General features: G+C 48.1%; 1 protein-coding gene across 1 annotated transcript in view; it reads left to right on the forward strand.

Moving 5' to 3' along the window:
• The window catches only part of PITPNM3 (PITPNM family member 3), a 498866-nt gene that overhangs the window by 158656 nt on the left and 323840 nt on the right, over window positions 1-16370 (forward strand). Inside the window, exon 3 of the mRNA XM_066599616.1 lies at window positions 2283-2378. Coding sequence (XP_066455713.1) covers window positions 2283-2378 — 96 coding nt within the window. The remainder of the gene's footprint in view (window positions 1-2282; window positions 2379-16370) is intronic.

A 16370-nucleotide genomic window follows, 5' to 3' on the forward strand; every position in this document is an offset into this window, starting at 1 on the left:
GGATTCAGGTAAGCACTCTCCGGTGTTCTTTTTTAACCCCTGCATCGGGGTTGTCTCGCGCCGAACGGGGGGGGGGGGGTTGAAAAAAAAAAAAACCCGTTTCGGCGCGGGACAACCCCTTTAATGGTTTCCCCAGAATCTGTTACCTATGTGAGAAAAATGGCTGAACTGGATATTAACAAACTTCACACAAGAGGACAATAAATCTGCTGAATGCTGCATTTATGTAACTTGTAATACATAATGAAACATATGGATCCTATCTCTGTATCCTGACCATATTTGTGTTGATACAGACAGCTGGCATATTGTTTCCTTCATCAGCTTGAGTGATCTCCATGTACAAGAGAATATACAACGTGCTATCACATTTTTTTCCTTCATATCTTTTTTTGATTTACTGTAACACAAAGCATTGTAATAAAAAATTGGATTGCTGCCTGTACTTAGTACTAAATCTGTATTAGGCCTCCTGTCCACGGGCGAGTTGTCATTGTGAGGTTCGCGGCAATAAATCGCCGGTGGACCTTACATGACACTCTTTGCATAGGCTAATGATGGAAAGGGCAGCCCGACGTCCATGAGCGGAGAATCAAAGCAATTTTCCACTCGCGGGATTGAAATTGCGGCATGATGTGATTTGCCATGATTCTCCACGGTGAGCCTATCTATTAGATAGGCTCATCGCAGAGACCTGTCAGTGCTCCTCCTCTTCTCTGCGGCAGAATATGGCTCACGATATTCCGTCCCAGCCGTGGACAGGTGGCCTAAAGGTTTTATCAAAGCACAATATAAACTCAAGAGTTTTATAACCAGCGTACTTTTTTCGTAAAAAGTAGTGCATGTAAATATATGAAAACTTGGCATCTCCATCTTCTGGCCGCCTGTGAATGTTCGGAAACCTCTTCAACCACCAAAAAAATACATCTAGCGTAATACAAAAAATAGAAACCAGGGAGGAGGGGGATGCGGCTGCAGGCTTCTTTTTGCCAAATTCTGGTGTGTCCATAATAGTGCTAGCTATCAGAGGTACAGAAGAGTGGTGGCTTATTGTATTTGTTACACTGCTATGACTTCTCCTCATATTACTTTATCGCGCCACCATTCTTCCCTACTCTTTGCTAGAGTGTATATTGGTGGTGAAGGATTGTGTAAAGGCCCCCATAAACAGTAGGGAAAAGTCATCCAAACTCGACAAGTTAGGTAGGACTGGATGACTATTGTATGTATGTGGAAGGTGGGGCTCTCCAAATTCTCGCCTGACAGATGATGTCTGGGGAAAAAAGGAGCAGACATTTTGAATTTCAATGACAAATTCTTTTTGTTCCCCCTGGTGATAAGCAGCCACTTCAATTGTTTGGCAGTGGCTTACTTCACTCTGCCCATGAATGCTAGCCTGAGAGCTATTGGAGATGTATGGGTACCTTTAGTCTCAGAAAATAGTACTGGTCAAGACTTATCAAGACTGGGAAATTTTACTAGAACATTGTTGTATGAGTAAGCAGCTTCTCCACATCTGTGTAGAAGCCAGCGGTAAGTCGGACTAACCTCAAGATCTCTTAAGGCCTGCCAGTAGATTGTGATTTACTATTTGATTACAGTCAGGAAAGTTGAGAAGAAGGTAACAATGTATAAAGGTTTTCAGTGCATGGAGGCGGGCGGCTGGAATAGATTTCAGGTGCGCTCCACCCCCATTCACTGAATGATTGTTGCTCCTCTGTGAAAGCACAAGAGCGAAAATAGTCGGGACGGCTGTTGAGCGCATATGCGCCTGACAGTCATTCTGTGTAAAAGTACCTTAAAGGGGTTGTAGCTAAAAATAAAGTTATCCCCTATTCACAGAATCACAAGAATCACTTGCTGATCGTGGGGGGGGATCAGTGCACCATTCGTCTCAATGGGAGTGACAGAAATACCTTAGCCGGTCACTGCTCGGGTACTCGGCAGTCCCATTTAAAGTGAATGGTGCATTAGTGTGCTCGTGTAACCAGCACTACTTTCTCCTGTCTCCACTACTGTCTGTGCACTGTGGCGGTGTCCAGTGACTCTGCAGTGACTGAAGAGCAGGGCATGGGAGTGTAGTTCTCCAGATCGGCAGGTTCTCAGCGGTGAGACCCCCACTGATCAGCACGTTATCCTGTGGATAGGGGATAACTTTATGTTCTGATACAACCTCTTTACACCAGTGGTCCTGCATATAGAGCACAGTCTGATGTAGATAACATTGTTGTGTATATCCCAGCACTGAGCACACACTAACCATTTCTATTTAATTCTTCTAGGTGGAACACGACGCTTTAGTGGTGCCCAGTGGCACCTGCAGAAAATCGTGAATGACTCAGTGGACAGCTCAGACGATGAGTTCTTTGATGCCAGAGGTATGTTCTAAGTCTTCAGAATTACATAAAATTTGCTCTGTCTTGAATATTTTCAGAAATAGTTGTATAAAATCTCGATGTTACCGATGAAGACTATAGGGGGAGAATTTATGAAGACCGACGTTTGAAAGGCTGATCTTAATATAATCCCCACCAAGGCATGATGCACTTAGTGTATGGAGAAGTGAATGCCTCTTCAACATTAGATACATCTTAGACCATCTAAGATGCATCTAATGTTGAAGAGGCATTCACTTCTCCATACAATAAGTGCATCAGGCTTTGGTGGAGATTATATTAAGATCCCACAGATCTATGTGCCTATATGGAAATCTACACCAGTTACGGACAAGTTTCTGGCATAAACCATACATAAATGTCTATGGGCCATGCACCTCCTGACAAGCCATACCCCCTTTTCTAAAATGTGACATGAGCTGGCATGCAAGAGATTGCACCCAAATTTGCGGTTATTGTGCACCATATTTGTCTTCAGAGAATTTCCCACTTTGTGCCTTTTTTCCACCATTTTTCTTATAGCTCCATTGCCAGTTCAAATATCGTTTTCAACAATTTTTTTGTATGCAGCTCCTATGCAATTCTATATATCTATCTCCATGATTACAGAATCCAAAAAACCCAATGTATAGTCTGATCCTGCAGCCATGTGATATTGCATTCTATGCCTCCTGTTAAACTACCAATAGTAGAACAGGGCAGATGGAAAGCAGCATACATGACTGTAGGATCAGTCTACAAACTAGCCTTGTTGGTTGACTGCATTGGCGTAACTATAGGGGATGCGGTTGCACCCAAGCCCAGGAGCCTTAGGGGGCCCATAAGCCCTCTCTTCTCCATATAGGGAGCCCAGTACTATGAATAAAGCATTATATTTGGGGGCCCTGTTACAGGTTTTGCATTGGGGCCCAGAAGCTTTACATTACGCCTCTGGTTGACTGTAACCATGGAGAAACATTTGTCTGCATAAGCCCTCCTTCCCACGAACGGATTTCCGCCGTGTAATTCGCGGCGAAAATCCGCTGCATTCCCCGCAGCTATTAGGTTCTATTGAACCTAATAGCTCAGGGCACACGGTGCAGAATTCCACCGCGGAATTCCGCACCGTGAAATCTCCCGTCCTCACCCGCGGCATGCTCTATTTGCCGCGGGGGTATGCGCTGACGGCTTCCATTGCAGTCAATGGAAGCCGTCCGTTCACGCTATCTCCCGCTGTAACACAGCGGAAGATAGCGTGAAAACGCTTTCCCGCCTACCGCCGCCGCATCATATGACGCGGCCGGCCGCGTCATGTGACGCAGTGGGCATGTCATGTAACGCGGCGGCGGTGGGAGGGGAAGCGTCATGCGGGAGCGAAGACGCCGGATCCGCTGGTGAGTATGGGGTCTCTGGGGGGCGCCGTGATGGGCTTTGCCGCGGAATATTCCGCGGCGGAGCCCGTCACGCTCGTGTGCAGCCGGCCTAAGAGCTGTATACACAAAACATGGGGATGTTTGTAATCAGGACTATTTGCAATGTTGCTTCATTCCTCATTTTACATGCATTTGAACAATAAAAATGTTTGAAAATGTGTACATAGTCTTTATACTAGAGTTGGTGAAGCTAGAAATATTAGTGAAGTGTTGATGTAAACAAAGGAATCAATTTGCTTACTAATGAAGTGTGCCAGAGTAGCAGGAGGTTATCTGGACAGTGACAGTTATCGTATATGTCCCTCTCCCACATGGCTATACTACAGTGAAAGATTTGGGGGTTCATAGTAAGAGATGGTTTCTGCTACCTGGTGTGATGCCTTGGTGTAGAGGTATACTGGAAGATAGTCCAGGGAGATAGGAAGGGTAACAGTTGACTCCTGTTTATTCAGCATCCAGATGATGAAGTTTCAAGTCCTTTACAATCCAGTTGTTCATGTCCCATCCTGAAGGTGGTGGCTGTAACTGCTGTGTCTATATCTGTTCCGTGAGTTTTACACAACAGTCCTGAAGATCTTCAGCCTGCACTATGCACCTTATCGCTTCCAGAAATCACCGGTAGGAGCTGTGAGGATCTTAGATGACACTGGACATTCTACATTCTACATTACAGGACATTCTACTCCTGATCCTTCTAAAACATTACATAAACTTATATAAGTTTTGCTCCTCCCAACAGCTTAGAGCTGATTGGCTAAAGGGTGGGAAGCTGAAGGGAGCAGAGTCATTGCATTGCTCTATCCTTATCTAAGAGAAACACTGCTAGCCACCACTTTCAAGTTGAGATATAAGTACAATTATGTAGTAATACTTCTGGGGGGTCACTATACTAAATGAATTCTTATATTTGGTATGCCTAACAATACTGCAAGAATTTTATTTTATTTTTTTTAAATCAATCTTTATTGAAAATGTTTCAAATATCAGTACAAATACAGTGTTACGGGGCATTAAGATAAAAATAAGGACATAGTGCTAAAGTTGCCCCCTTGGGGTAATAAGCTGATACAGATTAGACATCAGAAATCCGCTAATACTTCAGGAAAAGGAACTTCACCAGGCTTAGCCTGTACACGGACAGGTCGGACCCTGCATGCGGGATTCCCGCAGCAGATTCGACCTGGTGCCCCGCTAGTGACCCCAGCTTACCTGTCCGGCATTTTCTCCTCTGCTGCGAATGTGCTGACTTGGAGAGGACAGAGTACAGAGGATGCTGCCCTGACGTTATAGCGATGACGCGGCCTCCTCTGCTGCGTATGTGCCCGCCGGAGCGCCGGCCAGCATGTGCGCAGTTGAGAGGACGCCGCACCATCGCTATGGCGATGACGTGGCTCCTGCGGCGATTCTGCAATGATGATTGCAGAATGGCCACGGGATGGATGGCTTCCATTGATTTCAATGAAAGCTGCCTGTGCACAAAATCGCAGCATGCTGCGTTTTTTTCCCCCAGCTAGCAGAAAATCGCAATTGATATCTGCCTGTGGGCAGTAAATCGCATTTTCTCAAAGCATGCTGTGGACAGGATTTGCTGCAGAAGCCGGAGCCGGAATCCCGCTACGGATTTCATGATGCAAATCCGCCCGTGCGCAGGAGGCCTTAGTATATGATCTCTTGTTATTTTTAGGCATATCCAGTTTGTAGACAATTAGTATAACTCACAAATAGAGATGAGCGAGTATACTCGGTAAGGCACATTACTCGAGCAAGTAGTGCCTTAGCCGAGTATCTCCCCACCAAGATTCGGGGGTCGGCGGGGGGCGGGGAGCGGCGGGGGAGAGCGGGAAGGAACGGAGGGGAGATCTCTCTCACCCCCGCGCCCCCTGCCGCAACTCACCTGTCACCCGCGCCGGCCCCCGAATCTTTAGAGACGAGCGGGGAGATACTCGGCTAAGGCGCTACTCGCTCAAGTATAGTGCCTTAGCGAGTATACTCGCTCATCTCTACTCACAAAGCTCCTTTAACAAGAAGAACGCATTACAAAGTTTTAGCTTTTTTTTAACAGAGAAGCAGAAAATATAAACGCCCAAATACATTGAGTCCAACTCCCCTCTACAGGAGCAGTAGTATTATCTGTAATCGGCAAGTTCTACAATGCTTCTAACAATGGAGAATTTTTCATTTCATAATCCTGCTTTCAAAATTGCAATCCTTTCACTGCTCACCTCAAAGATGATCTCAGAACAGACTCAGAAGTGCTTCTTCAGACAAACTTTTTTATGCACGTTTTTGCTCTCACAAAGTATACTTGCGCAATATGCAGAGAATAGAACCCATTGACGTCAATGGGTTCTTTCACATGAATGATAATTTTGTTCGCATTTTGTGCACGCGGCAAAAAATAAGACCTGCTCTAGCTTTCTGTGTATTTGCACAGCAAAAGTCACATAAAAGTCTATGGGAGGTGCTCAAATGCATGCGCAAATCTGCAATACGCTGCACAATTCCATGAATAGGAGAACACATCTGGACCTCATTAGGTTTGATAGCCTAGGGCTGGGGAAGGGTTGTCCTGCGCACATAAGAACATGAGTTGTGTGCGCAAAAAAGTACAGTTCTATGCGCAAATCTGTTGTGCTTACGTTAGCATATTTGCGCATACGCTCATTTAACCCCTTCCCGCTCCAGGGCGTAAGTTTATGTCCTGGGAGCGGGGTACTTCCCACAACAGGGCGTAAACTTACGTCCTGGGGATAGCGCGAGATCACATATGATCCCACGCTATCCCGCAGTGGGAGCCGGCTGTCAGTCACAGCTGGCGTCCCGCTGTTAACCCCTTCCCTGCTGCGATCTAAGTAGATCGCAGCAGGGAAAGAGTTCACAGAGGAAGCGCGCTCCCTCTGTGTCTTCGGCCGGCTCTCGCGATGTTATCGCGATGTTATGGCTACTGCCCTGCCATGCCTTATCACAGCGATCATCAGGGCTGTGGTGAAAGTCCCCCAGAGGGACACAAATGTTGTAAAAAAAAAGAATAAAAAAATGAATATAAAAACAATGTTAAAAAAAGTTTTAAAAAACCCTTTTTCTATGCTTTTTCTTAGATTAGCATAAAAAAAGGTTAAAAAAATTAAAACCCCACATATTTGGTATTGTCGCATCCATAACGACGCGTATGTACCCCAAAATGGTACCAATAAAAACTACAGCTCGTCTCTCAAAAAATAAGCCCCCATAGAGCTCCGTACATCAAAAAATAAAAAAGTTACAGGACTTTGAATGCAGCGATTTAGAAAAAAAAAAAGATTTCCTAAAAAAGGGGTTTTATTGCAGAAAGGTGGAAAAACATAAAAAAATGTAAGAATTTTGGTATAGTTGTAACCGTACCGACCCGCAGAAAAAATGGATTGTCTTATTTATGCTGCATGATTGACGCTGTAAAAAAAAATCCATGGCAGAATTGATGCGTTTTCTCTCCCTGCTATCATAAAAAAAAAAGTTTTACAATATAGTCAATGTACCCAAAAGTGGCACCGATAAAAACTACAGTTCACCATGCAAAAAACAAGCCTGTATACAGCCGTGGCAACGGAAAAATAAAAAAAAATATGACTTTTGATAAATGGAGAAGAACATCTGCCAAAAATCGTTGCGTCCTTAAGCCCAAAATAGGTCATGTCATTAAGGGGTTAAAGAAGCCCTAACAGCACCTAAATTATAAACTTTGTTCCTATACCTCATCTATATTAACTACAGCAGTGGAGTAGCTATAGGGGTCACAAGTGCTAGTGGGTCGCTAAGTCAGGGGGACCCACAGGCCCCCCCTCACCAAACTGCTTTAATGTCTAAGTAGCATTTCATACAGTCTTTTCCAGTCCTTCAATTTAGGATAAAATCCTTCTTTTGCCAATACTCTAATACGTCTCCATCACGAATAGGCCTGACATCTTCATTTATTTTTGCTTCAGGGACATCATCTAAATTTAAGTTAAACTGGATTTTCTGGGACTGCCCACCTTCATCACTAGTCGATAGTTGGATAGAAGTAGATGCATCCACGGTAGCATCGCAATTGCTTGTGGATTCCTGCTCTGTGACATTTTCTCTTTTGTTTTGAGCTGATGGCCAGTTAACTCTTTTGATTTTTGTTCAGCTTGTAATTTTCTCTTTTGTGCGCCCGTTTTCTATATATATTGGTCTGGCATGTTAATAGCCTCAATATCAAATAAAGCTGAATTCTTCACAATTTTATATGCCCATTCTTGCTGGAAATTCCGGCAACCAAATACACAGAGAATAGAACCCATTATTAGCAATGGATTCATTCTCACTAGTATAGCAAATGTGTTGCTGGAATTTCCAGTATGCAAAACAATAGACACTGACCTCTCTTTTGGGCGTATTATGCTTGCAAACATGGGCAATTGTAGATTAAAAATGAATATTTGGTTTCTGGAAAACAGTAACAGAGCATACTGCACAGGGCGACATTTATCCTAAAGCCAACCCTGATTTGGAAGCAGTGGAGCTGTAGACCTTGAGGAGCACAGAGTGGGTTTAATATTTTCTGTGGGTACTATTGTAGTACCCAAGAGTTGGGTACTATTGCACTTCTGTCATTAGGTAAAGGTTTAATTCATATACAGAGCCTCATGTGGCTCAGAGTGCTAAGGCAGCAGAAATTCAGTCCTAAGCTCTTGCTCACGACATGAAGGTTGTGAAGAGTTCAATCTCCACGTGGTTCAGGTAGTTTGCTCAAGGTCAGCTCAGTCTTCTATCTTTCCCAGGTTGGTAAAATGAGTACTCAGTTTGGTGGGGGCAATAAATAAATTACTTAAAAGTGCTGTGGAATAAGTTGGTGCTATACAGATAACAAGATTTTTTTGTTATGTTGTTTGTCATGCATTGTAAAATTGGTGTTTTCATTTTATGGTGATGTGATTTCATGCCTCACTGTGTGTAGTTTACTGACGATGTTCTCCAGTCCCTTAGTAAGTACAGGTAACCTAGAAATACCAAGGATAATGGCTAGCCAGGCTTAGTAAGAATAGAGGGTCTGGGATTGGCCGCTTAGATCCCCACTATAGGTTGAGCTAGTGTGGTAGTGTAAAAGAGAGGAGTGAGTAAGTCAATCTAGCCACCTCAGAGAAGGCTGAAGTAGATCGGGGAGAAAGACTCTGCTAAGTTATCACAGAGCCAGCCAGTGTGGTGGGAAGGAAACAACATCTCAAGTGTGAGTACTCTAGAGCAAAAACTGTTTAGTTGAGATCTTCAGAGGGAAAAGGAAAAGAGGAAAAGTTAAGAAGAGAAAAGGAAACTATGTCACCAGTCATAAGCACATCCATGGAGAAAAGCTGGAAGGAACAGCATAAGGTACAAATGTAGTTTTCTGGTACCAATCCCTTGAGGAAAATGCAGAAGTGATTAATGCCTGCAAATGTAACTGTTTATCACAAAGTCATCTCATGTGAACTGTTGAAAGCACATTTACCTGAGCTCTCATTTTCTTGAGTTATAAAGCTGTTTTGGTTTACTTTGCAACCTGACTTCTGCAGTCCCTTTCCACCAACTTGACACTTGCACTGAGGTACCACACTACATGCTCCAGGGGCATAGAAGTTCTGCCCTCCGTTATATGTATTTCGTAGTGTAAATTGAGTACATTGGTCTCTATAGCAATGTATGTTCCCCCATGGGGTGGTATCACGCAAGTAACATAGTTCTGTATATGCACTTTGCAGCGCTACAATGCCCTTATGATTGTCAACCATGAGGAGTTTGCTGGTCACAACCTTTTTGAGCCTCTATACTAGCCGTAGACGCTACTTTACCTATTGATGCTGGTCGCCCTGGTAACGTGTGCTTCCCGGTCACAGTATCGCATGAGCAATAGAATCCCGTGCATGCACGGTTCATTACTGGGATGCTGGCGCTGCTGTGTCACCATCATAACATTAAAGACCGCCGCCATCTTGGGTCCTGCAGGCTGTGCTCCATCGACCTGTAAGTGTTTGCACCTGTAAGGGGAGTTGTTTTTAGATTAATTGATTGTATATAGCGATTGGTTTTTATTAGAGATGAGCGAACGTACTCGGATAAGCACTACTCGTCCGAGTAATGTGCCTTATCCGAGTATCGCTGTACTCGTCCTGAAAGATTCGGGGCGCTCCGCTGCTGACAGGTGAGTCGCAGCGGGGAGCGGGGCAGAGCGGGCGGGAGAGAAGGAGAGAAAGATCTCCCCTCTGTACCTCCCGGCTCTCCCCTGCAGCTCCCCGCTCCGCAGCGCGTCCCGAATCTTTCAGGAAGAGTACAGCGGTACTCGGATAAAGCACATTACTCGGACGAGTAGTGCTTATCCGAGTACGTTCGCTCATCTCTAGCGAGCACCAAAATGCTCGGGTGCTCGTTACTCGGGACGAACTTCCCGCGATGTTCGAGGGTTCGTTTCGAGTAACGAACCCCATTGAAGTCAATGGGCGACCAGAGCATTTTTGTATATCGCCGATGCTCGCTAAGGTTTCCATTTGTGAAAATCTGGGCAATTCAAGAAAGTGATGGGAATGACACAGCAACGGATAGGGAAGGCGAGGGGCTACATGTTGGGCTGCATTTCAAGTTCCCAGGTCCCACTATTAAGCCACAATAGTGGCAAGAGTGCCCCCCCCCCTCCCGACAACTTTTACTTCTGAAAAGCCCTCATTAGCAATGCATACCTTAGCTAAGCACCACACTACCTCCAATAAAGCACAATCAGTGCCTGCATGACACTCTCCGCTGCCACTTCTCCTGGGTTACATGCTGCCCAACCCCCCCCCCCCCCCCCCCCCGCGCACAACGCAGTGTCCACAGCGCACACCAAAGTGTCCCTGCGCAGCCTTCAGCTGCACTCATGCCACACGCTGGCCTCATAGCCACACCACCCTCATGTCTATTTATAAGTGCGTCTGCCATGAGGAGGAACCGCAGGCACACACTGCAGAGGGTTGGCACGGCTAGGCAGCGACCCTCTTTAAAAGGGACGGGGCGATAGCCCACAATGCTGTACAGAAGCAATGAGAAATATAATCCTGTGCCACCACCATCAGGAGCTGCACACGTGGGCATAGCAATAGGGAACCTATGTGCCACACACTATTCATTCTGTCAAGGTGTCTACATGCCCCAGTCAGACCGCGTTTTTTTATAAATAGTCACAGGCAGGTACAACTCCACAATGGGAATTCCGTGTGCACCCACAGCATGGGTGGCTCCCTGGAACCCACTGGCTGTACATAAATGTATCCCATTGCAGTGCCCTGGACAGCAGAGCTAACGTCAGATTAAATGCAGGTGGGCTTCGGCCCACACTGCATGCCCCAACCTGACCGGGGTTTTTAATTCATAGACACAGGCAGGTACAACTCCCTATTGTGAAGTCCCTGTGGACTGACAGCATGGGTGGGTGCCAGGAAGCCACCGGCGGTACATAAATATATCCCATTGCATTGCCCATCACAGCTGAGGTAATGTCATGTTTAATGCAGGTGGGCTTCGGCCCACACTGCATGCCCCAGTCAGACTGGGGTTCTTTAGAAGTGGACACATGCAGTTACAACTCCGTGTGGACCCACAGCATGGGTGGCTCCTTGGAACCCACCGACAGTACATAAATATATCCCATTGCAGTGCCCAGCACAGCTGAGGTAATGTCATGTTTAATGCAGGTGGGCTTCGGCCCACACTGCATGCCCCAGTCAAACTGAGGTTCTTTAGAAGTGGACACATGCAGTTACAACTCCCTGTGGACCCACGGCATGGGTGGCTCCCTGGAACCCACCGGCGGTACATAAATATATCCCATTGCAGTGCCCAACACAGCTGAGGTAATGTCGTGCTTAATGCAGGTGGGCTTCGGCCCACACTGCATGCCCCAGTCAGACTGGGGTTCTTTAGAAGTGGACACATGCAGTTACAACTCCCTGTGGACCCACGGCATGGGTGGCTCCCTGGAACCCACCGGCGGTACATAAATATATCCCATTGCAGTGCCCAACACAGCTGATGTAACGTCAGCTGTAATGCAGGTGGGCTAAAAATTAATTTGATTACACTGTAGACGATGGCCCCCAAAAATTGGTGTACCAACAGTACTAATGTACCTCAGAAAAATTGGCCATGCCCAACCAAGAGGGCAGGTGAAACCCATTAATCGCTTTGGTTAATGTGGCTTAATTGGTAACTAGGCCTGGAGGCAGCACAGTTAAAATAAAAATTGGTTGAGGTGAAAGTTTCAACGCTTTAATAAGCATTGAAACGTATAAAAATTGTTTAGAAAAATTATATGACTGAGCCTTGTGGGCCTAAGAAAAATTGCCCGTTCGGCGAGATTATGTGAGGTTTCAGGAGGAGGAGCAGAAGGAGGAGGAGGAATATTATACATAGATTGATGAAGCAAAAAGGTCCCCGTTTTTGATGGTGATAGAGAACGATGCTTCCATCCGCAGGTGCAGCCTACGTATTGTTTAGGTATCGCTGCTGTCCGCTGGTGAAGAAGAGAAGTCTGGGGAAATCCAGGCTTTGTTCATCTTGATGAGTGTAAGCCTGTCGGCACTGTCGGTTGACAGGTGGGTACGCTTATCCGTGATGATTCCCCCAGCCACACTAAACACACTCTCTGACAAGACGCTAGCCGCAGGACAAGCAAGCACCTCCAGGGCATACAGCGCGAGTTCAGGCCACGTGTCCAGCTTCGACACCCAGTAGTTGTAGGGGGCAGAGGCGTCACCGAGGACGGTCGTGCGATCGGCTACGTACTCCCTCACATCCTTTTTCAGTGCTCCCGCCAACTCAGCCTTGACTGGGGACCGGTGACACAGTCTTGCTGGGGAGCCAGAAAGCTGGCAAAGGCCTTGGAGAATGGGCCCCTGCTGCGCTGTACATGCTGCCTGATCTCTGCGCCTCCCCTGCTACCTGGCCCTCGGAACTGCGCCTTCTGCCACTAGCGCTGTCGGATGGGAAGTTTACCATCAGTTTGTCCACCAGCACCCTGTGGTATAGCATCATTCTGGAACCCCTTTCCTCTTCGGGAATGAGAGTGGAAAGGTTCTCCTTATACCGTGGGTCGAGCAGTGTGTACACCCAGTAATCCGTAGTGGCCAGAATGCGTGTAAAGCAAGGGTCACGAGAAAGGCATCTTAACATGAAGTCAGCCATGTGTGCCAGGGTACCTGTACGCAACACATGGCTGTCCTCACTAGGAAGATCACTTTCAGGATCCTCCTCCTCCTCCTCCTCCTCCTCCTCCTCCTCCTCTGGCCATGCACGCTGAAAGGATGACAGGCAAGCAGCATGTGTACCCTCAGCAGTGGGCCAAGCTGTCTCTTCCCCCTCCTCCTCATGCTCCTCCCCCTCCTCCTCTGGCCATACACGCTGAAAGGATGACAGGCAAGCAGCATGAGTACCCTCAGCAGTGGGCCAAGCTGTCTCTTCCCCCTCCTCCTCATGCTTCTCCCCCTCCTCCTCCTCCTCAACGCGCTGAGATATAGACATGAGGGTGCTCTGACTATCCAGCGACATACTGTCTTCCCCCGCCTCCGTTTCCGAGTGCAAAGCGTCTGCCTTTATGCTTTGCAGGGAACTTCTCAAGAGGCATAGCAGAGGAATGGTGACGCTAATGATTGCAGCATCCCCGCTCAGCATCTGGGTAGACTCCTCAAAGTTTCCAAGGACCTGGCAGATGTCTGCTAACCAGGCCCACTCTTCTGTAAAGAATTGAGGAGGCTGACTCCCACTACGCCGCCCATGTTGGAGTTGGTATTCCGCAATAGCTCTACGCTGCTCATAGAGCCTGGCCAACATGTGGAGCGTAGAGTTCCACTGTGTGGGCACGTCGCACAGCAATCGGTGCACTGGCAGATGAAACCGATGTTGCAGGGTCCGCAGGGTGGCAGCGTCCGTCTTGGAGTTGCGGAAATGTGCGCTGACCCGGCGCACCTTTCCGAGCAGGTATGACAAGTGTGGGTAGCTTTTCAGAAAGCGCTGAACCACCAAATTAAAGACATGGGCCAGGCATGGCACGTGCGTAAGGCTGCCGAGCTGCAGAGCCGCCACCAGGTTACGGCCGTTGTCACACACGACCATGCCCGGTTGGAGGCTCAGCGGCGCAAGCCAGCGGTCGGTCTGCTCTGTCAGACCCTGCAGCAGTTCCTGGGCCGTCTGCCTCTTCTCTCCTAAGCTGAGTAGTTTCAGCACGGCCTGCTGACGCTTGCCCACCGCTGTGCTGCCATGCCGCGCGACACCGACTGCTGGCGATGTGCTGCTGCTGACACATCTTGATTGCGAGACAGAGGTTGCGTAGGAGGAGGAGGAGGGTGGTTTAGTGGAGGAAGCATACACCGCCGCAGATACCACCACTGAGCTGGGGCACGCAATTCGGGGGGTGGGTAGGACGTGAGCGGTCCCAGGCTCTGACTCTGTCCCAGCCTCCACTAAATTCACCCAATGTGCCGTCAGGGAGATATAGTGGCCCTGCCCGCCTGTGCTTGTCCACGTGTCTGTTGTTAAGTGGACCTTGGCAGTAACCGCGTTGGTGAGGGCGCGTACAATGTTGCGGGAGACGTGGTCGTGCAGGGCTGGGATGGCACATCGGGAAAAGTAGTGGCGACTGGGAACCGAGTAGCGCGGGGCCGCCGCCGACATCATACCTTTGAAAGCCTCCGTTTCCACAACCCTATACGGCAGCATCTCCAGGCTGATCAATTTGGCAATGTGCACGTTTAACGCTTGAGTGTGCAGGTGCGTGGCGGCGTACTTGCGCTTGCGCTCAAACAGTGGCGCTAGCGACGTCTGGACGCTGCACTGAGAGACATTGCTGGATGGGGCCGAGGACAGCGGAGGTTAGGGTGTGGGTGCAGGCCAGGAGACGGTAGTGCCTGTGTCCTCAGAGGGGGTTGGATCTCAGTGGCAGGTTGGGGCACAGGGGGAGAGGCAGTGGTGCAAACCGGAGGCGGTGAACGGCCTTCGTCCCACCTTGTGGGGTGCTTGGCCATCATATGCCTGCACATGCTGGTTGGTGGTGGCTCCCCAGCTGATCTTGGCCCGACAATGGTTGCACACCACTGTTCGTCGGTCGTCAGGCATCTCTGTGAAAAACTGCCACACCGTTGAGCACCTTGACCTCTGCAGGGTGGCATGGCGCGAGGGGGCGCTTTGGGAAACATTTGGTGGATTATTCGGTCTGGCCCTGCCTCTACCCCTGGCCACCGCACTGGCTCGGCCTGTGCCCACACCCTGACTTGGGCCTCTGCGTCCTCGCCCGCGTCCACGTCCTATAGGCCTACCCCTACCCCTCAGCATGGTGTATTACCAGTAGTGCAGAAACAGAACGCTGTACTTAAATGTGCCGCTTATTGGCCTGTGGTTGGAGGCTGACTTCGCTTACGGAACGCCAGGAAATAATTTTGCGCAAGCCTGCTGTAACACTTAGCTGGCTGCGTATGAATTAGGACAACTACCCCCAGCAGAGACCCAGTACACTTGTGGACAGGAATACAGCGGTGATGTAAGAGGCAACACAGAGGCAGGAAAGAATTTTGCGCAAGCCTGCTGTAACACTTAGCTGGCTGCGTATGAATTAGGAGGACTACTACACCCAGCAGAGACCCAGAACACTGAGGACAGTCACAGGCAGCCCAAATAGATTTTTTTTCCCAAATGTTTTTGGAAAGGCCCACTGCCTATATTCAATCAATATATGTCTTCTGTCCCTGCCTCACCGCTACTGGCCCTGGAGTATGTCAAATAACTGCAGAGTGTTGCACTGTGGACTGCAATACAGCGGTGATTTAACAGCCAACACAGAGCCAGGAAATAATTTTGTGCAAGCCTGCTGTAACACTTAGCTGGCTGCGTATGAATTAGGAGGACTACTACACCCAGCAGAGACCCAGAACACTGAGGACAGTCACAGGCAGCCCAAATAGATTTTTTTCCCCAAATGTTTTTGCAAAGGCCCACTGCCTATATTCAATCAATATGTCTTCTGTCCCTGTCTCACAATATATGTCTTCTGTCCCTGCGTAACCACCACTTCTGGCCCTGGAGGATAACTGCAGGGCGCAATGCTCTGCACGGCCGATATACCAAAAAAAAAAAATGTGCAACACTGCAAAAAGCAGCCTCCACAGTACTGCACACGGTTAGATGTGGCCCTAAGAAGGACCGTTGGGGTTCTTGAAGCCTAAAATACTCCTAACACTCTCCCTATAGCAGCTCCACCAAGACAGCACTTTCCCTCCTCTATGTCAGAACGCATCTGTGGCGAGCCGCGGGAGGGGCCGATTTTTATACTCGGGTGACACCTGATCTTGCCAGCCACTCTCTGCAGGGGGGTGGTATAGGGCTTGAACGTCGCAGGGGGAAGTTGTAATGCCTTCCCTGTCTTTCTATTGGCCAGAAAAGCGCGCTAACGTCTCAGAGATGAAAGTGAAAGTAACCCGAACATCGTGTGGTACTCGTCACGAGTAACGAGCATCTCGAACACGCTAATACTCGAATGAGTATCAAGCTCGGACGAGTACGTTCGCTCATC

This window comes from Eleutherodactylus coqui, chromosome 4, assembly GCF_035609145.1.
Source record: "Eleutherodactylus coqui strain aEleCoq1 chromosome 4, aEleCoq1.hap1, whole genome shotgun sequence".
In the NCBI taxonomy this organism is placed as follows: Eukaryota; Metazoa; Chordata; class Amphibia; order Anura; family Eleutherodactylidae; genus Eleutherodactylus; species Eleutherodactylus coqui.